Source organism: Zerene cesonia, chromosome 3 (assembly GCF_012273895.1).
Source record: "Zerene cesonia ecotype Mississippi chromosome 3, Zerene_cesonia_1.1, whole genome shotgun sequence".
Taxonomy (NCBI): domain Eukaryota; kingdom Metazoa; phylum Arthropoda; class Insecta; order Lepidoptera; family Pieridae; genus Zerene; species Zerene cesonia.
The window spans coordinates 1,253,134-1,281,055 of record NC_052104.1 but is presented as its reverse complement, the minus strand read 5'-3'; the positions used below and the strand labels follow the sequence as shown (position 1 = coordinate 1,281,055).

The 27,922-nt window shown below is 32.9% G+C and overlaps 1 protein-coding gene across 4 annotated transcripts in view; it reads right to left on the bottom strand.

The window, feature by feature from the left end:
- Positions 1 to 9,544, bottom strand: part of LOC119839463 (heterogeneous nuclear ribonucleoprotein R-like) — a 17,659-nt gene extending 8,115 nt beyond the window's left edge. For 2 of the 4 annotated variants that reach the window (XM_038365728.1, XM_038365731.1), the window contains exons 1-6: positions 9,208 to 9,544; positions 8,588 to 8,788; positions 8,235 to 8,346; positions 6,045 to 6,238; positions 3,847 to 3,974; positions 2,096 to 2,337 (exon numbers count right to left, since the gene is read on the bottom strand). In XM_038365728.1, coding sequence (XP_038221656.1) covers positions 2,096 to 2,337; positions 3,847 to 3,974; positions 6,045 to 6,238; positions 8,235 to 8,345 — 675 coding nt within the window. In that variant the 5' untranslated portion in view covers position 8,346; positions 8,588 to 8,788; positions 9,208 to 9,544. Of the gene's footprint in view, positions 1 to 136; positions 273 to 2,095; positions 2,338 to 3,846; positions 3,975 to 6,044; positions 6,239 to 8,234; positions 8,347 to 8,587; positions 8,789 to 9,207 lie in introns of all 4 variants that reach the window. The other 2 variants (XM_038365729.1, XM_038365730.1) reach the window with 2 other exon arrangements.
- Between the last annotated feature and the right edge of the window lie 18,378 nt (positions 9,545 to 27,922).

Genomic DNA, 27,922 nt, shown 5'->3' with positions numbered 1-27,922 from the left:
GGCAGGGGGGACGGGGGGGAGCGGGCAGCCGGGACAAGCGGGACGCAAGCGGGGCACCCTCAGCGGTCCACACCAAGCCCCACGCACTCAACCCAACAATCTATCAACTCTTTAATTCATTCGATTGACACTTTACCTGTTAATTTACCAAACTCTTCCAGTATCTCCTCTTTGCCTTTAGACTTGGGAATGTTGCCGACGAAAAGTCGAAGATTCGGTACGCTAATCTTAATTCTCAGAGTCTTCCCAGGTTTTATTTCGTGATTATCGAGCTGTGGGAAAACAACAAGGGAAAAATTTTGAAAAATGGATATCAATTTGGAATCGTTCGGCCGAACGTCGCGAGCGAACGCTTAGCGTCCGGTGGCCGGTCTCAGAAGTCGCAATGTCGCGAGGTCGGTCGGATGATCCGCAGTCGATAGTCGAATGGTCGTGGATGAATTTTGCGAAGTCGCGAGCGCGAGGCGTGAGATGATGTCGGTTAGAGCCAATCGTGATGAGTTAACTGTACTTTTGATGATTAAGCCGAAAGTGTACGGAGCAAAGAGGAGAGCCTGAGTTGTATTAAACTCTCAGCCGGAGAGAAATTTTTTGAAGCCAATTGAAAGTTAACCCTGTAAGTGGACCGTTTGATGAAGTGAAAATAAAAAGAAGCGAGTAAAAAGTGTGATGGTAACAAAAAATAAAATTAAAGCAACTTAAAATTGAACGAGGTGCAACAGTAAGAACGGGATGATATCTCAGGAGAAGCAAGGCTAGATCAGTTTACAGGTGTTATAATTGCACATTTACACAAGTTCAGTGAGTATATATTACTGGTGAATGCGACCACATGAAACCATGTTATTGGCACGCCTATAGCCCAGTGTTTTTAGAATAATGAGACATTCTATTTCTTAGGCATCATGACAAATTGTTAGAAGTCATTGACTGAGATTGCATGTGATCGTTAAAGGAGGTATATTACTCATGCTATAAATGATATAAGCTTAAGTCTAGATCACCCAAATGTGCGAGTGCACATTTGTCAGGCAAACGGTTGCGTCTTGCAAAACTACCCCGCGGATGAGAGCGCTACAGTAATTTTGCAAGTGTCGTCACATTTTGGGAATTTCGTTTGGTGAGGTGGAATTATCACTATTACATGTTTAATTAGCATCAACTTATTTGTCGCAAATTATTCTAAACGGAATGCAAAAACTATTTCATGTTGTGATGATGATTCCATGACAGTAGGGCAACAAAGCCGTAGACAGAAACGATCATACATTTTTTGGAAAAATAGCTATTGAGCATGGAAAGATAAAATATTTATAATTAACAATACAAAAATTTAACAAATCATAATTCTGACAACGGCTTGTCGTTTAGGAAAATTTACAATGAACAAAATTCCCAAAATGCGGTTAACTAATGTGCTGTGATTTCAAGGGATATAGATATACTTAAACATTCGGCGAGTCACCTGCAAAGTAGATGTCAAATTAGAATTTTGTATCAATTTATGATTACCAATCGGACAGACAAAGGTTTATTAGACACAATTTAGTTACCAATTAAAATGGTCATGTTTCTAGACACATGAGTGCTTTAACATCAATATTGTTTAAAATGCGGGTAGCAACAAATATTATCTATGTGTTGTTTTTTAAATAATTAATGTGTCAACTTAAGCATAAAATTAGAACATAATGAATAATCCGTTTAGAAATATGAATAAAAATGTCATCAATAAAAAATTGCTTCTTTCGCATACTTCTTCCTACCCACACAAACTTTAAGACTTAACTAATGGACATCAATTTTCTAAACATTAGCGCTATAAATTTTATCCATCAACAGTTAAACTATGTATATTATTAATATCATAAAAAAATGTTACCAATAAAAGAATTTTAAACGAAAACGTAAGATTTATTGCGCTCTTGCCGAGAACACCCAATGCGGTCGATGTACGAATTGTTTGCAAATACAACTTTTCCATAAGCAAAGGAGTCGTTTGGAGTCGAAACGAAGCGCAACACACATCGTAGACGAAATGGAAGTGCGTATAGCGTCGCAAATAATTCGCACACGCACCGTCCGCCGCACCCACCTCCTGCACGGCGCGCTGCGTCGCGTCGCGCGTCGTGAACGTGACGAACGCGTAGCCGCGGTTGGTGCCCGTCATCGGGTCCATCATGAGGCGCAGGTCCCAAATGGTGCCGCAGCGCTCGAACAGCGGGATCAGCTCGTCCTCGTACATGTCCTTGGGGATCTTGCCGCAGAACACTTCGCAGCCGGCGCCCGGCGTGCCCCCCTCCCAGCCGGGCGGCGGCCCGCCGTACTTGCGCTGACCTGCAGTTCGCGCAACGCCACTTTATTGTACGAGATACCGACTCCGTTGCGGCTTTTTGTAAAGCTCGGGTTATAGGTTAAGTACTATGGGTATAACTGATGGACTTCATTTTTGTATTACTAGGTTATAGGTTAGACACAGGGTAATAGGTAAAGTGGTGGATTGCATTGCTGCTTTGATAGAGATTTACTCGGTATGGCATGAGAAGGGAGATATGAAATGTTTTTAAAGTTGCTCAATCATTTGATGATGATTGTATGTCTTTTACATGTTGCAAATAGTTGTATCGATTTTTTATGCAATTAGGGATATTTCGTACGAAGTAAAACTGAATAAGCCCTCGAAAATGTTTTAATTTGAATATTTTACATTTAAAAATCTTGTGCAACTTTGAATAAATAAATTTCAATATGGCCACAGAGCGAGTCGCAAATATCTATACAACAGGCGCGCACAAAACAGATATAGTGTCGCGTTGTAATAACGAGTTATTGCTTATAATATTTTATTACAAATACTATCTCCAAGCAGACTGTAACGCTTGAAATCTCAGCTTTGTTACAAAACGGTTAACGATTAAAATGATACGCAAGATACGAAATGTCTGCGCATTGCAAGGGTCCGCGGCAACCCAATTGCCGAACCAGTTTGATGCACTTAGATTGCACATCGTCTAGACTTGTTTTATTGATAATATTCCAACGGTCCTTAGTTATTACATTATTAAATAGAAATCAAATGTGTAACTTGAGATTCCAATTAATCAATGTATCGATCATAACCGCATCGTTTATTTCAAGGCTTTGTAACAATATTTTGGATATTTTATATAATTTCTTAGTTCAAGTTAAACCATATTAAAACTATTGTAGAAAAGAAATTTCATATTTATTTGCGTATATCATACAGAAAAACATACATCAAAAGTAGGCTTATTCTGTACACCAAAAGATTCACCTTCCAGTGGTTACGTCTAAATTAATGAGTGAACACTAAAGCATATAATTAATTGTAAGGACATTAGACGTATTGATTTATCCTACTAATATTATTAACGCAAATGGTTATAATAATCTACATGTAGGTTACTCCACATCTTCTTTCAGAATCTTTCACACAAAAACGGGTGAAAGATTCTGAAAGATGTATGAAATTCGGTAGAATATTCTGGAGAAATACGTGGACTATTTTTTATACATACACCATACTGAGTGAAGCTGGTCGATCGAACTAATTTATATTAAACTAGCCACCCGCCCAAGCTTCACACGTATGCAAACGCAACGAAAATTAAAAATAATAACCATTAAAATCGGTTGCGTAGTTTTTAAAATCAATACAGACAGCGGAAAGCGACCGTTTTTTAATACTATGTAGTGATAATGAAGTAAGATACACAAAAATGTAACCACCTTCAAATTGACAGAATTGTGAAGCTCCTCCTTTAAGTCGGTTAAAAAACGCAAGTCTTTATAATAGCTATTATGTTCACAAGGCGGTTCACATACCAGTGGTCACGTCTAACGTGTAGCCGGTCCGCGCGAGGATCTGCTTGATCTTGTCCTCGTCAGGCCCCTTGGCCTGCACGGCGGCCGCCAGCGCGGGCGCGCCCTGCACCCCCGCTCTGCTTTTCTGTCTGCAATCGCGTGTTCCCATTGTTAATTTCCTTTCATTGCTTTTACTTCATGGGATATATCGGTTATGTAGGTAGAAATGTCTACGAGGAGCACGTACAGAGTATTGCTTCTCTTTATGCAATATTTTGCTATGTAATGTACGAGTTGCATGTACAGTAAGTTATGTGTATGCAGTATGTGCAGTGTCATATTTATCGTAAATTATCGTTCAAATACGTTATTTTATTACGTCGCATATGGGTCGTTTTTTGGGAAAAATCTGGAAAAATTCAGCGGTAAATTTCACGTGTTTCAACAATTTTGTTTTTTCTAGTTCCAAGACAAGTCAAATCACTACTATGTACTCTGAGAATATACTATCGCATTGGTCTCATCGTCTTCTTTTTTTTCTTCATCTATAACAACGTGATTTCTTCTACGTTTGATACAACTAAAACTACTTATATAAATAATGGGATAAAATTTAGTCGCATAACCATCACGTATTGATAAGTTTTAGTTGTGTAAATTGATATTTTGCCGAAATCGGTAGTTGTTAGGAATATAATAAAAATGTGTGCTGTACATTTTTGCACGACTGGATTTTAGTGGCGAGTGATTAGGTATGTTACGTATAATGTTGCAAATAGCCTCATTGTTATACTAAATATTAATCAAACGAAAAAAGTCTTTACACAATAACTTTGGACGGGAAATTCTTGCGACGGTAATATTATCGTTCCAAATAATTTTAGACGCAAAAATGTGACAGAGAATTTTTTTGAACCTCTGTTGTATGTATGTATGTATGTATGTATGTCTCTCATCGGTTAAAGTTGATTTAGTTGCTATAGCGTATAACGAGTGGATATACGTATATTCCAAAAGTTTTTAACGTAGGTACGTAATATAACAATTAACCGCTAGAGATATGCGAAGATCATTTAGTTTGTTTGTGTTAAGCATATGCATGCGTATCTAATAAAAAATAAAAATGTAATAAGTTTTCAATTAATCACCAAACAAAGCATTCTCGATAACGGCTTTCATCGCATCCCTTTAGAAACCTTTAATGCCTTTTTACGTAGGTATTTAATTTGTTATAATTTCTATATTTATTATCATTAAAGGTTTGATAAAAGGTCCCCTTGACACTTTTTTGATAAGAAAACGCAATAAAATTGAATATCTAATCTAAAATTTTTAGGTCCATCATTTCATTTAACAATCACATGTGTTCAACAAACTAGATATTCGCAATAGCAACAGTATAGACCACTCGGCGTTAGGAAATGGTTTCATTTTAATCAGATATTATTCGTTCACACGCGTTCCGGTAATTTTAACGAGGAACAATTTCTACCCTTCATAAATACAAAATATTGAGAAAAAAAAAATCAATTTTTACACGTCCCTACAGAAACCATACATCACCTAAAAAGACAGGTAAGAGGCAATATCGTATTTTAAACATCAATTCGAGTAATCAACTAATAGTTGACTTTTACTTTTCCACTTATTCGTGTACTTAATATGTATGTATACATCGATAAACAACTATGTATGATGGAGTGGTATTAACGGGTTGCGAATTCTACGTAATACAGTACCGAGTATCGGCGGAAATTTTATTATTTATAAAGTAAACGTCCTAAATACATACATAACATGAGTTATTATGAGTCATGTTCCCGAGGATAATGACCAATCCTTATCTAATCTTAGGACTTCAGTTTAATAAATTCCAACACCCACCCGCTGATTATGGAAACTTTGAAAACGAAAGCAAAATGCAAACACGGTATTGAATATTCATGAAATTCTTAAGACACCTGAGTCATAGTAATAAAAATGCATACGTAAAAATATCGTAGCGTGCAGCGAGCAGCCTCTTTATGTAAATACGACGAAGGTAACTAGATGGCAGCACAATTTGCACAATCGCAAGCTAAACTGCCGCAGTGACGCGAGATAAGTGTCAAATCAATTTTTCAAGATGACCCAGATATACAAGCGGCGATTTGGCCAACATCCAAAGTTTGGATTGTGTTGCCGCGTGAAAAAAAAAGTAAAAAATATACACAACTCACCTATAGGTTTTCATAACTCCACATAAATAAGCACTTTTATTTGATACATGCTCAAGATTTGAATCTAAAAATTGTCCAAGAACACTTAAAGCACCGTCGGATGGAAATTCTTTTAAGGCATCTAACGCACGCTCGTCCAACTCTGCATGCGCTAGCTTTCCAGTCTTATAAATATCATCAAGCTTGGCTGCTACCTGGAAAATAATAACATCTGCTCAGTTTCCAAACACAAGTTTTATGAAGTTACAAAAATTTTATGAAGTAATAAAATAAAGGACTTTCCGTTGGCTTTATTTCAGGTAAGTTTCGGCCGTTTATGTTAACCTAACCCTGAATAATTAACCGCTAACTTTTAATATTCGACACAACCTTTATGAAAGAACCCTATGTGGCGAGGATCCAATGACTCTAGAGTGATTCAAATGAGACATCCATTACGAATATCGTGTTAAAACAAAGCGGCGAGTTATCTAAAATTACTTCAAAACAAAAGACATCAACATAACCTAAAAACGGGATTAAACTTAGCGTAAACAACTCAACAACAATGCAAATTACATTTATTAAAGAAAATCTCGCATTCTTAAGTCGCCCACACGTCTTTGCGTTTTTGAAGCCATACCAAAAGTTTCGTAGGGCTTCCGAAGGCGCAATGGCCAATGACATCATTGGCGTCCGGTACAATTTAAATTTCTGCACTTCAGCAAGACAGAAACGGCGCTTAAAGGTCAGTAAACCAGTTTACAGCATAAATGAAAAGTGATTACAAAAGCGTATTGTAACAATCGTACCAATTATAAATTATACGATAAATTGCGAACATCGAAACTTTATATACAGCTAATATCTTAATGGCTCATTTTTTACTAGGTTTTAATTAAAATTTAAAATTTTAACTTAAGGAAATGCAACAAGAAATCAATTGGTCATGATCTATTATTGAATTTCAATAATAAAATAACACATGAAATATGCAATTATTTATAACCTTGAGATTGAATATTCCAGATTACTTATGTAAATAATTACCTGTGCATAGATAATAAAGGTCAATAAAGAGAAAATTTCTATCAATACCTGGACATTATCATGAGTTATAAGGTCACATATTACAATAATATTATTATACTGATTATCAGGATTATAATTAAATGGAGATATTAAGGGGCAGCAGCATTATTTATCAACCAAGAACAACTTTGTTATTGTTGTTTGCAATAACAAAGCCTGTCTGTTTTACTTTCCTATATCATTTACCTAAAACCTGTATCCAAAATAATACTAATAAGTAAATACTAAGGCTTATTGTAAATACTTACATGAATACAAAATATTCTATTTGTATAAGCTCCTTAAATGATCAATGCTTCTAGCATTAAACAATGATTCCTTTATCATATTATACATAAAGATGGAAAGTTTTCATTGCAATTTGTATTATTGTATTTAGTGTTATGTTATTTTTATTTTATAATAACATAAATTTCATAATTCACATATTTTATTTCATTACATTTAGTTGAAATATACTTTAAGGGCACTACTTTATTTTTTTATTTTTTATTACTCTCCTATTAGGCAAATTTTCCAATTAGTTCAGTTATTTCTTATTTTAATAAGCAATTGCATTTATGTAACTCAAATCTAAATATTAAATTAATGATATTAAATATTCCTCTGCATAAATTATCTTTACAGATGCAATTCAAATTGTATGAGGGTAGATAATATTGAAATTTTTATTCTTATTAGAATCTTGTAAGATTCTTAGTAGAGTTAACAATTATTGAAACATTTGATTGATACTGTAAAAAACACTGATAATGTAACAAAGGCTAACAGAAACAGGCCAATTGTAATGATATAAAATAATGTACTTCTGTTCATACTAACAAGGATCAGCCTTTCAAATATTCAGTACCTAAACATTTATTATAATTTTATTTACCTACTAATGTTAATTGTATATAGATGTATTTAGTTTAGTGAGTTTTTTGATATTACATTAAAGTTGTAATATAATTTTTAATTTCAATGAAAATTTTGAGTTAGAAACAAAGTAAATATACAAATGTGTTATGGTAGCGGCAAATTTATTTTTGCATAATTCTCTAATTTAGTTATTTTTCATATATGATATTATATTGGCTTAGGTATGTATTATATTCAAGTATATGTTTGATAACTCACCTTTGGATCCAAGCCATACTCTATGAGTTTGCGGTAATCTGGTGTTCGGCAAACATCGGAGTCCCTTCCGGGGACCTCTTCCATGGATATTTCTCCATTGCCTTCCGCCATTCTGCACAATTATTATATACTTATAACACTCACTGTACACTCAGTCTCTATTTATTTACTATTTAACACTTATTTAAACTTTTCTTTACTAATTTAATATTTTGTCCTCTCACTGCTTGCCTATAGATGATGTCATACATATCAAGAGAGCCACGCTTAGGTAGTTTTAGAAACGTAATTCAATAAATACTGTCATTAATTAAAATTTTAAAAATTTTAAGTGAATAATACATAATATTTACCTTATTTTGTAATTTTTGCAATTTTGGAAGAAAATGATATCTCTCTAACCGTCCGAAAAACAAAAAAACAAATGATGCTCAAACATATGAAACTGTAAAACAATGGTATTGTGCACTCCTCATTCCATCCGGGTACAACAAAAATTTAAAAAGCGAACGCGCGGTTTATTGCATTCTTAGTGATGTAAACGTAATTTTTACCTAAAAATAAAAAAAAATCGGAATTTATAAAATAACCCTCACAATGACACTTATATTAGAGAAGATGCGAAACTCCGCGGTCAATGACCGAAATAACAGAGTATATAACAAGTCTTTTAAATTAAATAACACACAACACTTTTAACGAATAACCACTTTAGAACACATTTCATATCCTTCAGTGTCGAAAAACAAACACTAGTAACTTTCCGCGCATAAAACTTTGGCAAATGAGAAACTGCAATAAGTTGAGAGTGCAACTGCATTGCACTCAATGTGAACCGGCCGGCGCGCGCCTTTATTTCCAATAAGATTCCAATTGGATGAACACAAGACTCGCGAAAAGGTACAATGCACTATAACACTTTGCCACTTAACGAACAAAATTAACTTCAAACACTGTATGCGAAAATAATTACCTATTAATTTTGCTAGTTGGTGACCGAGACAGATATGGCGGCACCGCGCGACGTCAACGTGACCGCGACTACGGGGTTCTCATAACGACGCGCGCGGGACATGCAACGAGGAGTGCATTCAAACTTTTTAAAAGCACTTAAATTTGTAAATAAAGTTGAAGAATCTCTGTGTTTCCAAGCTGATTGCGACTGACGAAAGATAACAGATTTTTTATTGCACAGAGAGTTTTTGCAATGTTGCGAATAATTTTGAATGTGAAAGAGCGCGGCGCGTCGCGCAAGGCTACCGGCCGCGAGGTGAGACAGGCTAGCGGCTGCGGCAAGACGGCGGCGAGCGAGAAGCCGAGAGCGAAGGGGGGAGGGTGTTGCAACTGGCGGTGCAGGCGTGCAGCAGCGTCGCCGCACCGAGCTCGCTTGCATACTTGCATATACACTCACACTCGCAAAACATCTGACCTTCATTACTTTAAATCAATTCATTGCGAAATTTTGCCCTTATCACAAACTTGAAATATAATATTTGCAGTTCTTTATCATACGCGTACGAGTGTTGTGAAATTAAACAAAATTTCTTGAAGCAGTTACATTGTCACAATTACTTTGTCTAAGTTAAAACATATATAATTCTACCAAATGCCGAAAAACATTAATATAAACTCAAACAAAAAAAACTAATCTTAATATGCTTAGTCATAAATAAATAGTTTTATTTAAACTCTAACTTATATTTGATTAATGCTCGTTAAACAAGAATTTACATTTCTATTTATAAAAACAAATCTAATAAGAGTGTACGAAGAATGGCCTTGTAAAGTTTAAACACAACATAACTGATTCTAATTACAAAAATAATTACTACCAACTGTCTAACGTAAACACAAACTTTATTCAGCCTAAAAAGATCACACGGTTACTGATCGACAACGTCCAATAGTGGAACAAGGTTCATTACTCTTTGATATGGAAACGAAGGGATAAAAGAGTTTATCGCAATAACCCCTTGCTTTAGTTCGCTTCACCTGCTGATTATTGAAGCCGTATGTATTTGCGACACATACACAAAACTGGCCTCCGTACTTCGTTTGTATGTGTAAGAAACTTGGATCTGTATCCGCCGCATAATGCATAGGTATGTGGGTAGATAGGTAGAACGGCTACTGCGGGTGCCTTGCTTTGTACGTACAAAGATCTAGAGCGACCCTTTCACCGCGAATATGAATCTTACACGAAGCCAATTTCGTGTCTAAAATCGTTCAGTGCCCAAGACAAATCTCGCTGCATAAAGACTCGTATGTCATATGTTATGTGTATCGTACAACAGACACACTTCCTTTCTCACATTTTCTTGATATCAATAGCGTTAAAATACAGGCTGTAAAATGAACTCTCCACAAGTTTCCGGCTCCCTCAATGGTTTAAACAGCTTGAGAAAATTCTATAATCTTTTAAACTTCATATTTAAAATTAAAAAACCGGTTTATAACGTCATATCACATCACTATTTTTGTATTTTGACAAATTAATAAATTGGCATTTACTTTTCATTGTTCTTTTGTGAATTAATATGATTGCCAGTCGTGCAATATTGAATTAAAAACTTCTTATAACATTATTGTACTAGATGTAGAACCTCGATTGTAAAGATTTCACCCATTACATTATCTAATTTACAAAAGCATCAACAAATTCCTACTCACTGATTCTAGCGAGGACCTTAGAAATAGCGCGAATCATCCGTCACGGACACTCATGTCTATAAATATCCATTTTGCAAACATACATAGTACTGTATACTCGTTCCGTTCTCCGCGTCGCGTATGACATTCGCGATAAGGCACTTAGTGCGTATTTTAAAAACGTCAGCAGTTCATTGACCCGAGCGTTTCGCACACATTGTCGAATTTATTGTGTCTGTAGATTTGTAGGTCGTCTCAGTACTATAGCTGACGTCAAAATCGAGGGCTGCGATGATGAGATGACGTCATATTCAAATTCAAAACTATCCGGTGTTTCTAGTTCTAGTTATCATGGTATCACCTATTCATAGCGCGTACTATGAATTAAAATACTCGCCCTAATATCACCTGTGCGTATGAATAGCGAGCACTAATCGCGAAACTAAAGTATGTCGAGGTCATCGCTATTTATTTTTTTATGATGATTGAGTTTAAGGGCATTTACATATTAGATTTCAATAACATTTCGTTTTTATTCTTTATCTTATACAGCGTTAGTTAATCCGATAATAAAAAGGTATAATACATGAAATATAGGTTTTATTCTATATATACTATGATAAATATTAATCTTTTATGTATGTGAATATTTTACGTCGATACACGTACTATACAATATGTAATACGATACAAACTAATTATATTATTTAAATTTAATTTGCCATTAATATTTGTTTTATGATTCCACGATTTTTTATGTTAAGTACTTAGGGACAGCAGTTAGAACAATGAAAGAAGGCACAATAAACTTTTGAGAAAGTATAGAGAACAATGTCACATAAACAGTAGGTACGAGATAACAAAGAGAACCCTTTATCTGTAGGAACCTCCTTGTAAAGAAGGACGTTGCTCGTTGCAAAAAAAAAGAAATAATAGCATTAGTGTACTTATTATATTAATTAGAGAATATAAGCTATAAATTAGCATAAATTATTTATTTATTGTTGATTGCGAAAAGTTGTCTTCGGATTAATTAAATTTAAAACTAACTTAACCTACTACAGAAACTTAAAACTACGCATTGTCTAATGGTTTCAAGTGGATACACAATTGGACAAATTTTGCTTTTTAGCTAAGCCTTGAAGTTTCTTAAAAATTGGTAGGGCAGCTTAATATAGTTTAAGGTAATAAAAACTATTGTTTATTTATTGATTAACATTATTTAAAAAACGTTAATTAGCAAGCATCAAATGAAATTAGATAAAATCTTTATTACCTTAAAATAAATTATAAATGCAATATTGAAATCCCTTCTACGGATTTCAGAAGGTGTTTAATTAATTTAATAATTGTTTAATTGGTTCATTTAATTATATGGAATAATAGCGCGAAGTCATTATTTTGATCCCCGACGGATTTCCTTCTCACAAGGTCAAAAACTATTTTGCCACATCTTCGAAACAAAAGAACTGCATTGGAACGAGTCGAAATCGGATTGAGTCACTGCGAATTTGCGAAATCAGAAATAACTATACAGACAATTGAAAAACATTTTGAATAAGACACCATTTTTTATCTGTGATCGTTTAAAAATTTGGCGGTAAAATGTTTTTTTTTCTTTCTATTTTTAACATGATGAGAAGGGATTCACAATTCACGTTGCAATTAAAGTGTACTACAGCCTGCAGGCTCATCCCATTGTCGCAAGGTTTTCGACCCCAGCGCGCGACGACGCATATTCAATAGATGAAGAATTTTTTGCGCGTGTCTGGCTATCATAGACTAAACGCCGATTATAAAGTTTAGAATATAAATTGAATTACAGGAATGTCTAAATTTATTTAAATAACAATAATATATTTGTAACATTTGTATAATTCACATTTCATTTAGGACCCTATGGTCTATCATAGTGAAACATTTCGTTACTTATAAAGTAGTGATAGCCATAAACAAATTCGCATCCTGGTACTTAATTTTAAATGAAGTTATTATTAGTTTTGTAATATTTTTCTAGTAATTTATTATGTGTCATCATCAATTATTTATTTGTATTTAATGAGAGACCTTTAAATCATTGCGTATTTTAGTAGTTCTAACAAACATAACAAAATTTAAAGTTTATTTAAGCATGAGTTCTTCTCTTATAGCTAATGCATACTACCCGTTCTTTTGAAATATCTTGTGTGTTTTCAATTAGGCATATAATATTTTCATGTGATATTTAATCTTTTTACATTTTACACTAATGATGACAAGGAATTCATAGTTAATTAATTAAAGCTAATTAAACATCTCAACTTACAGGACGATTTAATAAGAATCATTGCATGCACTAAAAATTTAAAAATTATTTATATGAATTTTATAATATTTATATGTATATTCATATTAATTTTTAACGTATTGAGAAAGGTACTGTATATGCAATTATTTGAACAAATTTTATCGTTTCATTCATTAACAGTGATCAGAAGTAACATGGAAACAAATTATAATAGTTCAAAATTAAAATAATTATCTTACAATATTCATACCAGGAAAGAATTGTATCAAAAAAATATAGTACAAACTTCAAAGTGCCACATGGAAAAGAATTCAACGTTAGTCACGAGCCCGCGTTAATATTAGAATAACCATAGATACGATTGTAAAGTGTGAACATCATAGACAATTCTTTTATATGATAGATAAAGTGGCACACAATAAATGGTCAAACTATTTTTAAATAACAATAGAAACACTCTCTTTTTAAACGGCCAGTAATCTCCTTATTTAAAAATTAAGTGAGAACTAGTGACATTAAATCAACAATTCAAAAATGGAATCCGTTCAACTAGAGACCCTATTTGACCCCAACAATCGGGTTCAGTTAAAAATAAAGGGACAAGAGTCTCCACTGGTTAAAGATTACTCTCACCTATCATAATTTCACTGCATTGTAGAGACAACCATTAATTTTTTTTTTCTCAAAACCGGCAACGAGTTTGTCTGCCCTCGACACAAAAGGAGAATGGAAGAAAGAGATGGTTATTCAAAAGACGCGTATTTGTATAGACGAAGAAAGGTGAAACCGTAGTAAGGTCAGCAAATAATTGATGGCATTAGACCTTTATTGATATTATAACTGTAATTTTAAACGTATATTAGTTGCATGTAAAGTACCTACTTATTAAAACTCGCAACTTGTTGTTTGATTACATTCAGCGAATAAATTAATAAACATCTAAGTATTAAGTATTCACATATTTAAAAGTAATTTTTCCAAACATTCTATTACCATTTACATCATTTTTTGTATTTTTATAATAAAAAATCATCTATCTAATCTATGATTTTGTTTGCCACAATTGTTTAAAATCGTTATCTTAGATCCAATTCGATTTCACATTTATTTACACGTGGAAAATAACGTATCATGTGACTGAACAGCAATATGTGGTATGAGGTGTGTATGTACTTAATAACTGTCTAAAAATTTGATTAATTAACAAATTTTATTAAAAGTTACCAAAACAAAGGAATGTTATCGATTCAAGAATCAAATATATCAACGTAGGCATTTATAATATCTTTATATCCGCATTCCATATAACTAATTGTCTCACTGTCCAGACCGTATGTGCACGACATATTTATATTCTCTCCACATTTTAAATTCTACTTAAAAGGTAAAATGACTTGGGTAAGCAAAGTCTGGATGAAATGAATGGAAATTAAATGGTAAAGTTTTGTTGTATGCGCAAAAATATTGTTAATACATTTTAGATGAAACTGTGAAAAAGCTAATTTGGCGGCAAAAAGGCGAAGCAGGAACATTTTTTTTTTAAACAAATATTAGTTAATTTTGCATTAAAAAAAATACATTAAGTTAAATATATTTGATCCTTGCCATTCTGCTAGTTATGTTGTTTATTTAACACATGGATAACATACAAAAATGTGAGTTATTCTACAATAAAAAATAAAAATTATGTAGAACGAGGGGTGGCCTTATACAGTGATCTCTATCAGGCAACCACATGGCGTATTCATAAAGGATCGTCATTATCTTCACTTAAAAAATACTCGTATTTTGATTTTTGATCTCTGTCCCTAAGCAACGAATCATTAACCTTTCTAAAATATTTTTTTCCTCTTTAGTAGTATTTTAAAAGCGAAAGTTTTGTTTACGCGTTTCCTATTTAAGTAGGTACTTATTTTTTGGTTAGTGTTATACATACTGAGACTACAGTCTCAATGCGAAACGAGCCTATAAAAAGTAGAAGACAGGACTTTTGTTATATCTTATTATTGATAGTAACATTCTATGAAACTTATCACTTAAACATAAATTTACACAAGCGACTTAGATTAAACAATAGCCCATTATCCGCGTAAAATACGTGAAGACACTTAAAATTGATAGCAGAATAACAGCATAAATTTTATATCATTATCATACACAATATCTTATGGTACACGAAGAAGTACGAGACTACACCCGCCGGTTGTTTATAAATGTAATCAAATTCACAACCTTTAACTTGCCAAACAACTGCTCTTTTACTACGGTATCGAGATAATAAGATGGCGAAAACTTAACAGCTGTTATTGGTCAATAAGTGACTTCCGATGTACATGTATTGTGCATCGTATGATTCCTGCAAAAATAAGCTCATACGACACTTATATCTATTTATTGTTTATATAGGTAATTCCGTTGCTATGACAACAATATGGCGTAGTATTTAACAATTTGAATATTCTAAATTATGGTTTATCCATTTTTCTTTTGGTCTATTATCCGTTGAGAATAAACGAAACAAATAACGTATTCTATAGCTAATATATTACATGCACCTCCCACTGTGACATTACATTGACAGATAGCTGCATCAGTCCCATGTCTGTGTTTGAACGCGCTTTTTTTAATTCAAATTGTTAATCACATAGCAACGTTATTTCAACGAAAATTCCAAGATACTTGTACAATCTAAAATTCCAAAGTAGCTTATATGTATTTGATTTAAATAAGATTTAAGCGTATTAAAAACCGCAAAAAGAAGAACAAACATAATTTGTCACAACGATAGTGATACGCCCAATATTTCGCGAATCTTCAAGGATAACGTCACCCCATTAACCCGCAATAGGCGTGTTAGAAAACGATCCATCAATTTTAGTTGACCGATTGACCCAAGACTCCCATGAAAGCTAGTTAGAAATAAAAGCTAATAAGTTTGAAAGGCCTATTCACTTGGTGGTACCACCCTAAGAGAGATCCAGTCCGCATGGGAATGTACGGGGGGGTCAACGTTTGGTACTTGTTCTGGTGACTGCGGTATTATTATTACGATAAATGTTTTTATTTTAGGGTCTCGAATCCGGTCTGAGCTCGGCCGGCTGTCGCCTCAATACATCTCGTGAGATGAACATCTTGTCTTTACGTATTTTTTAATAAAATTATTACGCAATTGCATATTGCAACGTGGTTTGTTCTAATCTAAATAATTGCCGCATTTGTAATTATATCTTTACTTAAGAGTAGCAATTTCTAGAAACAAAACTCGATACACTTCGAAGTTAGTTTACAGAACGTTTAAGCTGCCGGTAAACTTGCTTTTAATTATTTTTAATGAACTTCAAACATTATCATAAAACGGCGACATCAAAGGCATCAAAGAGTACCTGTCTGGTACAAACAACTTCTCTATGACCCTTACCTCCTCTGTATAATACATATTTTAATATTTCACCACAAAGCCATTAGCCGAGGCCGTGGTAATGTTAGTTGCATTTTTTTTAGGTAACAAATTTTTTCTCATTAATTACCAAAGAATAATTTATATAATAAATTACGATTAACTACTGCCTCATACGTTAATATTTATATCACGTACGTATGTAAATTCCTTAAATATTCGGATATCAAAATACTTGATCACATTAAAAGAAGTTTCAAAGTAGTCATCGTCAGTAGGTAAGAAATAAAAAAATTATATGCATCTGTACGATGCAACTTGATTCATCCCCTTTACGGCTATTCAAAGTAATTCTTAACCAACGAACAATACGTAAATCTGAATTAAACCATAACCCAACCGGTTTAGATCTTCGAAAACGCGACGGCAGAGAATTTCACACTAGTCTAAAGTCTAGACTATAATGCAATAGGCCTAGCTCAATGCCTAGTTGTGAGAATAAATAACGGGCGCATTGCACATGAATTAATTCATGTAATTGTGTAGTTTATAGTGCTTATTGTATGCACTAGAAAAGGGGTGGCTATTTTTAACCCTAGACGGATGTTACATATTGCAAATTTAACTTTCAATTGTGTGCAATTTTTAGTGTTATTGAAAAAAATCTTAATATGCGATAAATTTCAGTTACATTGCTGCTGCATATATTATCACTTCTAACTCATATTAAAATTTAAGCAAAACTAGCTAGATACAGGATCGCGGAAAACATTATAACTCGCAGCCGTGACATGCCCCCGACCCTTACTTATAGTGTTTAGTCCGTAGTCCATTGTAAAGAAAGTTTAACTGTTCTTTTAATTTAAAAATAAGTAAGTAAGAAAGGTTTTACTGATGGAATCTACTTTATTGTCTCACTCTTCTCTTATACACATATTTTAATCAGGATAATAGGAAAAACTCATGAAGTTTTTAATTCTCACCGATCTTTGCTAAGTAGATATACAAAGTCTCAATTAAATTTTCCCATTTAAAGTGCTCGTCCGCCTTGAATCTCTGACTTTTCGTTGTTAGTCCGAGGTTCCTACCACTATGCCGCCACTGCTTGCAAACATGAACGAAAAAAAGCTGAAGCAAAAAAAAGTGTAATAAAAAAAGTTATATAACGGATAAATATTAATTAATTTTTCGCAACCGGAGCAGTCACCGAGGGATTTCAATATCCCTATAGAAGTGCGACGTTATTATATCAAGTAACCTATAGGTACATACATATAATATTATACAGCAGTGCTATAATTTAAACTTTCTTTGTAATCATCAAAGTCATTTATACAAAATTGCTAATTCATAAACGACGTTATCGCTATATCTCAACTAGATCTTATAGTGAATCTTATAATCTAAAGTAGAAAATATTTTTAGAACAAAAACTTAAACTTTTACATAAAATAAATGTCCATGTATACACAATACATATGAAGATATGTATTGTGTATACATAGTATGACATGGTATACATAAATAAAACAATGAAAAGATTCACATCAATGAAATAGCAAATATGACAAGATTGCAAATATTTGTCCAGATTGAATACTTATTTGATAGAAAAAATATAATAACTTTTTTAAGCATCAGTGGCACAAAAAATCTTTTTATTTCAATGTCACAAAAAGTGAGTAATCATCTAAAATAATAAGGAACGCAAAAATAAGTGAACAATGGCATTTTATACGTCATACGGTAATGTCTCGTTGAAATCAAATTATACGGGCCAGGATCAATGACCTCTATTGTCATCACTCAATATACATATGGCATAATAATAAACATACATTGTTTTCAGTTGTGTTTATTTAAACACATGAACGATAAAAATAGTGCATTTAAATATCGAGAAAATTTTAGTTATTTGTAATTCAAACTTCTCTTGCACATTATTTATAATTTGTAAATATTATATTACTTGTTTGATTTTTTTGATTTCGTTTCGACATCGTGAGTAAAATTTAGGTAACTGACTAATGACTACTATAATTAATTAAAATGTTACTATAGATATTTAAACAGAAAGCAAGCGTTATTTAATAACGGAAATAAAATAGTTCAGTTAATATTATAACATTAAATTAGTACAAGATTCAGAAAAGTGAACTTTGTGTGTTGGTACATTAAGTAGCAATGTTTTGTTTATAAGTTTTTTCTTATATCGATTTGCTAAGTGAAGTTATAACATTGAATTTAGTTCATTTAACTCCCAACCCCATTTTGTGTTGTCAACCATATTGAATATTAAATTTCATATCTTTAATATTTTACTCCCTAGCCCTTTCATTTGATACCTAAATTGAGGGAGTTGTGAAAAAATAATCAATCCGAAATTTTTGGGTCCGCCATCTTTGACCGATTCCCATCAAACATAGCAAAGAACCACTACAAGAGAATCGCATAGAAAACGGTCTATCGCTTTAAGAGCTACGATGTTACAAACAGACACTGTCACATAGACCGACATCGATGTCAAAATTTTTATGCCCCTCTTCCCTCGGGGGTTAAAGAGATTGTGTTAACCAGTGGAAAGACTGAAAGAATATTTAGACCTAAGATCACTTTTGAAAGGATTTTGGTATGTGTATTTGGTACGACAAAATGTAGCTAAATTTTTGTTTATTTCAAATTTCAAATTTCTATAACTAGCTAGGTATCTAAAGTGAAAATCGTCAAATTCACGTGGGAGTCGAGCACGCATCAGCACGAATTGGGCCAGTTCGCACCGGTAAAGGTACCACACACGTGACACACTCACAGAATGTCGGTGTGAAATAGTAGCACGCGCATGCTACCGTGTAGATAGAGATATCATATAGTACATACATACATGAGACTACAAGTTAAATCTTTTACAAAGAAAAAAGGCAAATGAATTGCAGGCTTAGTGTTGTAGCACTAGCTATTCGCCCGCGGCTTCGCTCGAGGCTTGCGCCTCGTTATCGCGCAAAAGCCGTTCCTCGTTTAAATTTCCGGGAGAGTTTTTGCTGGAAATTGCATCTTCTTAATTTAATTACATTTTTTCAGTTATTAACGAAAAAGCTGTTTTTTATCCCCTTTAAGTCTGAGATAAAAATTTATTCTAGAATGATAATATTGTATTATATGAAGCTGACTTAGGGAGCTTTAGGGCATATTCCCAAAAACAATTTATTTAGATTTTCGCTCTGGCGTAACCCGTAGTACATTTTTCCTCTCCTTCTTTTGAGAGGAAAAATGTGTCTTCCTTGTGACATAAGAAAAACTTAAAAAAATAGATTGAGACATTTATTTAATTTACTTAGAAATCCGCTTTTTCATTTCAATAATGGTTCATTTTATGTTCCCGAATCTTGCATCAAATTTAAACATAAACGATATTTCTTAATTTTGTCTCGATTATTAAATCCATTGAAAAAATACAATTTTACCTATCACTATGTCACAAAATGGCGCCGACTCAATCCAATCCTCAATTTTCTTCGTTGAATTGCATAGTACTTTGTGATTGAATACATAAAATATGGATAATAAACATATTACATGGATTTTTGTACGAAAAGCCACGGTGCGCGGTTTGGCATATTTTGACCCGTCCGAATCGTGGCCTCACCAAAATGGCCTAAGGACGACTAGTACAGGCCAGACTCCATAAATATATATTTAATGCTCACACCGGTTCTTATTAATATGTCCATAAATGTACAAATGTAATTGCTGTCGCAAGGTGATATTTTTGACAATTCGATCGGCGTAAATTCCGATTTGTCTGCAGAATTAAGAAGCGTAGGTTGGATTATTATCTATATTGAAAATTATATAAATAAATTCATTTGAGTTTGTTACTCTATATTTTATTCGAGCTACGGCAGGGTAGATGGATTTTTATGACCCTCGTGCATTTCCGTTCCAACGAAATCATTAAGAAAAATATCAAACGGTACATTACTTGCATATTCATATTTAAGTAGGATTAAATTTAAGGCTATTCACGAATTGATTAATTTAGTTGTATTGAAGGAATGGGAACTAATGATATCTATTTGATATACAATATTTTGATACTGAACCAGGAATGTTAGCAATAAAATAAAATGCGTGCGTATAATGAAATCTAAATCTATTTGTTATTTCAATAGCAATATAAACAAAACGATAGGTAAGTTTCGTTAAAGTTTGGTCAAAAGTTTTTCCGCAGTGCGCTAGACAGACAATAATTTATTCCAATCGATAAGCCTTTTACATTTGATTACATTATAACATATACTTATGTGTTAGGATCAAAATACATTTTTTTTAGTTGGTTAATTTCAGGAACTACGGTTTCGAAATGAAAAAAAATTAGTGTCTGAACATCATGCAGCATGACTAATGAAACATGCGCGTTAATAGAATTACTCTATAATAATTTTCACCAAAATAATAAACCGCCTGCAAATTTTCAGAACTTTAAATGAGTATATAAATGACACCAACACGGGACCAGCATTCATTCAAAAAAGAATAAAAAAATGCAGTCGAATTGATGAACTCCTCCATTTTTGAATTTGGTTGAAAATCCTACTTCCTACTAATATTATAAATGCGAAAGTTTGTAAGGATGTGTGTGTGTGTTTGTTGCTCTTTCACGCAAAAAGTACTGAACCGATTGCAATGAAATTTGGTACGTAGACAGCTGGACAACTGGAATAACATATAGGCAACTTTTTATCCCCATATTCCTACGGTATACGGACTTACGCGGCTGAAACCGCGGGGCGCAGCTAGTGGTTAATAAATATTCCTTCTGAGATTAGACGAAGTTGTGTGACTCATCTATTTAATGTTTAAGTAATATATGCAAATTTCTCTGTAATCTATTTCCATTAAAAAGGTGCATTCAAAACATCACACATATTATTAGAAACACTTTATGTATTTGCTGGTATCTATTTAATTCAATGCGATCTCACCACAAACCGATATTAGGTTCATTCGCACACTAGTAATTGATTCTCTAACCGCAGTAAATAACCAGAGTTATGTTAGAATTCGATATTTATCGAATATTTTTAAATAGGATCCGAATTCCGACCCGATCCGATCCGATACTCTTTGGAATATTGTTGAACCTATATTCAAGAAATGATTGAGCCGGTTTTAAGAAAATTGTTACTTACTCATATTAAATGAAGTTGCCTTTACCATATAAATATTTTTCAATTATTACAAACATCATAGTATTTAACTATTTAGCTGTTCGATACAAAAAATAATACAGTTTTGTCAGATTCCACTCGATATGGCAAAACCGGCATTGTTTGAAAATATTTTTATTGATCTAACTAGCTTTTGCCCGCAGCTTACTATTATAATATTAGTCTAAGCATACAACAGATGGCACAAGCGACTGTGTTTTATACTATGTAGGAATTTTCATTTTAAATAACACATTATAATAGTATGTCTATACTAAAAATATTATAGAGAGGAAACATTTGTGTTTTTTATTATGTATGTTTTCACAAAAAAAACTAGTGGAGCGATATCGATTCTTTCACTGTAAGAAAACTGCATTTTCACTGAGTGACATAGGCTATACACATCTGTTTCAATCATCGATTATATTAGTACCCGAACAATTACAGACCCATTTCACGGTCGCGATGGAACTATTTTTATTATGTATAGTATTATATTATATTGTCTGTATTAGGTCAACTGTCAATAATTACAATTTTTCGCCGCACTGGATATTATCTTTTCAGACCTTCTTAGAAGTGAATTTTTTCTACCTATAAGAATTTTGTGACGGACGGAGACAAGAGTTTTGTGACGCGTGTATCGTAGATAATACCTAAATACTTATCTATGCATGATGTTACACTATTATGAAGTAGGCGTTGTTACGATAAACTTCTTTACCTACGTTTCATTTGCATAAGAGTGAAGGAGAAACAAACAACTAGGTGGGAATCACGTTAATAACGTAAGCAAAAAATATTCTTATGTCGCAGTATATTGAGTTAATTTTCAAACAACGCTAATATACCTATTAGATACTAATCTTATTATTGCATAAACATATAAATATGACTGTAAAACTGCCATTGTATTAATACATTCGAGGTGGTAAAACGTGGGATCATCTTCGCATTCCTCTACACACATGGTAGGAAAACTTTTGTCTCAATTAATGAAATTAACAAAAACAATTATTGGGCATATTGTGTTAAGCTTTCAAAAGCATACCACCAAGCAGGACAAAACGTGTGGCGTTTCAGCAAAATAGAAGCCTTTAAAGTGAGTTCCGGCGACACATGCAACAATACACGTGTGACCGGCCACGCCACATGCAAGTGCGGCTTAAGGAGCGAGTACTCTCTTTAGGCCGTATCTAAGCAAACCCTTTGGATTTATAGAGGCCCTATGTTATACGAGGCCTTAAATGGTGCTTGCTTATTTTTTTAAAGGCAAAGTTTAACGCGTTTTCTACTTGTAGCTAAAGCAAAAATGTTGTTAAATTCCTTTAGGTATGCCGCTACTACACTAGAGTCTAGATCTCGGCAATAAATTCGAAACGTTTACAAAAAAGAGTGCATATTTTTAGTTGTAATTACTAAAGGTGACCTTTTTGGGAATCTTACTTTTTTATCGCATTTCTTTATATCGTTTCTTCTGCAAACATTTATTTAAAAAAAAAATTATTATGCTTTTCAACACATGGGCTGGGCCTAAAGATCTCCTAAAAGTGCAAGCCGGCCCTGAGCATCTGTCTGCGGTCATGTTCTTATTGCACCCTTCACTAGCCGACACCGACGAGTACTTGTAGTATAGATTAATCAACATGTTATTGTAAAATAATACGATGTCACGCAACTTACATGTACGCGAGGTTAAAAAATATTATGTAGTTAAGTAGACCTTAGCAGTGACTATGGAATAATCTGCGTATTGAATTACGTTTTTGTTTTGCGGGTAAGGGATATCAAGTTATTTCCCTGCTAATTTTTCACTCAGAAATGTAAAGTGAGTTTTATTTGAGTCTTTCAAGAGCGAGTGAAGCACTAGAGTATTTTGTTAGAGCCTTTATATTATAACGTAATTCCTAATTCCTTCATGTACAAAAGTGCTAACGTCAACTCTTTTTAAACTATCGTCATTAAATTAAAGCACACGCTCTTACGTATTAAAGTTTTGAATAAAATAAAACTAAGCTGCGTATAAAATCCTAACATAGGCTAGCTAACGAACGTCCGCAGTGACTATTAAAAATTTAGCACAAAACCTTTTAGCACTGAGACTAACAAGGTGAAAAAGTGGGATGAAAAGCCGCGCTCTTGACGTTACCGGCATTGCAGTGTTTCAATGCAGTTTGCAGAGTCTGTGGTCAGCTTACCGCGGAATACAGATTATACACGCTTCAGAACATTTATTAACTGCCTTTCCATTTTTAATTAATTGCATTTCTATATTTAATTGATAATTTACTTAAAAAATACTTGAATTTTTATTTTTTTATACCCACTTATATCGTTTTTAGACGCCGTAGGTATACTTGAATAGAAAAATCGAGAATTAACTCACAATAGGTGCTTGAAAAATTCTAGTTGTTGCACATAAAGAACGAATCAATGCGTTATTCTTATATTTCCGTTTATTTGTCTCGCGTTTATTGAAAACGGCTGTAAAATTGTATTATAAAACCTGATATGTGCATCCGAGAAGGGCTTGCGTCTGGATAGCCTGTTATTAAATAAATCCACTTATCGTGACTACGTCTACTATTTTATTTGTAAGATTTATTATAAAAATTGCGTGTTCCGGTCTCAGTGAGACGCGTGAATGGTCGTTTTTCACATGATTAACATTTGTTCGATGCGACACAGCGATATATTTAAATGTTATAAATTTAAATTATGAACGCATTTTGCCCTCGGTTTTTGAACAACGCCTAATCACTGATGTACAAGTACTATTTCAAAATAAGAATTTTTCCTTACTAGTTATATTGAAAGACTGCTAGTTTTTTCTTATTTGAAACAATAAATAACCTCATATGAGATAATAAATCATGATACATATTAAACTTTACAAATAAAATCTAAATTTTGTAATTTCAAATAAAAATTAATTATGTGTTTTGTGATAGTAGTAGAGTAGAGTTTAGTAATCTATAGAAAGTTTATACATAATAATGGCCTGAACTTATAAACTGTGTCTTTGTTGCTCGCTATAATATTTTGGACACAGATTTGCATGGATTTTGGTATTGTGAACAGGAAATTGTGAGAATTTGGCCTGCATTAGATTGCAATTATAAAATTTTAACTTGGTTGAGTAGAGATCAGAAGATGTTTATATAGCTTATCGAGCATACTTGACCACGCGTTGCTGTGGCTGAGAAATAATTTTAAAAATATTTTTTAAAAATTATAAATTATTGGGATAATTAATCGAAATAAAAACAATCCTATATCTTAAGTTGGACCAAATTAAACATAAAATGCCAAATTTAATCAGAATCGGTTGATTTGGTGAAGATTTAATTGGGAACATACATAATATATATACTGGATTTTTATTATATAGCTTCATATTATGTTACCAACGGTATCACTAGTCGCAACCACGGGCGAAAAGTATACCTATACCTACACCTATTAAACGATTACCAACAAGTATATTTTTATTCTTATTTACGTATCTCTTTATTTATGCAAATTTTCTTTTGATTCTGGAGAGTAAAGGATATATCTCTGTCCGTCTGCGTAAAATCATTTTGAATTCCATTAACCATAATTTCTCGCAATTGCAGATCAAAGGAAGCTGAAATTCGCCCCTAAAAAAAGTTAATGTTTGTGCAGATAACTACGGACGCATTTCACTAAAAATTTAATAAATATGAATTTATTTGAAACAAATTGTATTCAAAAGTAAATAGAGCATATTTTTCAAGATGTACAAGTAATAAAGGAAATTATGATAGTGAGACGTAGGTACAATTAATCCGTATCCAATAAATTCGTCTATAAAGCCAAAAATTACGCCAATTGAATAAAGAATACAGGCATAAAAAAGAAGAAATATAACAGAGAATACCCATGGTATTCCTGATTTAATTTAACTAAAGAAAAAAACTAAGTATGTACCTGTACCTAGCTGCATGCCATGAAGTAAATTCATCCTTATAGGTTATCCTATTATGTTATTATTTGAAGCAATGTCCGATAATCAGTCAACGTAAAAAATAACTATTGCGAACTTTTGGCAATTTGCCAGCACTTTTATACTTATGTATAACACGAGAACAATACCACTTAATAGAAGAGAAACGTGTTAAAGCCTACACTTGACTAGGCCAAGCCGATAACGTATTAAAAAGAATTGAAAATAGTTATAAATGAAATGTATGTCAAGTTATCATGGATCAATAAGCATAGTAGATAGGAAAAAAAGATTTTTGTTCGTCTTGAATCTATTTTGTATTCTAAGCGCCCTATATCATTAACAATGGAAGAAGACGACGAAGGGAGGCAAAAACCGATTTCTTCACTACAAAATACTCAAAACTAAATTACCGCGAATAACATTTCCTACATATGCTTTCTTTCCTATAATTATCATAAAACGAATGGCCTCGAAAATTATAAAGGCAGTATGTCTGGATGGGCAAACAACTTTTTCTCTCGATTCTTTATTATTTATTAACTTCTAAAAACTATAATCTCTGGCGCGCAAATACGGCCCTGTTCATACGTACCTAAGTATGTAGGCATTATTTTATGAAGGGCTGCGCTAGGCTAGACTGCTTTCACCGCCCAGGTGTGTGAATCGAGCGTCAACCTCATGTACTAGTGCATTCTTTAGCCGGACCCATTTTATAATCGAGCATTCTTTCATTATTATTACATGAATTTTTTTTGTCTAACATTCTTATAGTATTTCTGTTGAAATAATTTTACTTTATATCTAGTTGATCATTTAGTTCAAAATCATAAAATGAAATATGAATGAGTATTAAGAAACGTTTATTATTTAATTTCTCATTATTTTGTCTAATTCATTTGTATGCGCATGTATTATATATTTGTATTTCAAAATAAAAAGCTAATAAAAAATTATTGTTGTAGCAACATATTATAGTAGTAATGAAAAATGATAAGAGAATATCAGTCCTAAATTGGATCATTACTAGGGGGCCATCCATAAATTACGTCACACGTTAAAGCGGGGGGTAGGGTATCATCTTAATGTGACATTATGTGACAAGGGGCAGGGGGGATCAAAAGCCTTGTGACGTCACATTTATATGGGAACAAAAAAAATTGAACAGATAATTCTTACTCTATATTTATTAATAATTTCGCACTCTCGCTATAAGATTATCTCTTCCGTAACAACATTTGATTCCTAGAGCCAAGCTATAATGCAAGTGAGACACTTACAAAAAGAATTAAAATAAGTGTTTTCTTTTGATTATTTTTAGATAAATGCATAAGTTTGATAAATGTGTGACGTCACATTAGGGGGGACGGGGTTCTAAAAATGTGACAAACTGTGACAAGGAGGGGGGGAGGGGTCTAAACTTCTAAAATTCGCGTGACGTAATTTATGGATGGCCCCTAGGCTGTGGATTTCTATTTCGTTAAATAACTTTGAATTAAATAAAGATACCTATAGAGTTTGAACCAAATTGTCTGACTTGTTCATAAGCAGAGCATACGAAACGAAATTATTTAATCCTGCCATAATCTTATTCAACATAATATGATAAACTTATGAAATTATTGTATATTCAATGATCCTTAATAAGTACAAAATTATAAATAAATCTGTCCAATTAAAATCTAATAAACACGTGTTAATTTATGATGATAATCTCATCTCTGTTTCGTGATAATAAAAAAAAAAATGATTATTATAAAACATCTAATGATGCATTATTAGTATTTTTACCTGACTTAATAATTTGTTACTTTTTGTCGCACAATTAATTTGAGCATTGATAAGATACAGAAAAATCCGACAGATGTCGGTAGTGCTGTTTATTTAATATACCTAGATAGTAGGTACCTAGGATATTAGGTGGGTATGTTACCCAACTAATAACCGATCATGTAAAATACGTTAAGTAAGATGTTAATTTTGTTTATAAGTATAGGTTAATTGAAGATAATGTTATATTAACATACTTATACCTAAGAGACATGTAAAAGCAGAATGTTAAAGGTTACTTACTATTGACAATAAAGAAATGTTTGAATATTTATACAACGTAAAACAGTTTATACAAAATAAATTTCAATACCAAAATATGCATGGTGCATATATTATAAATTTAAA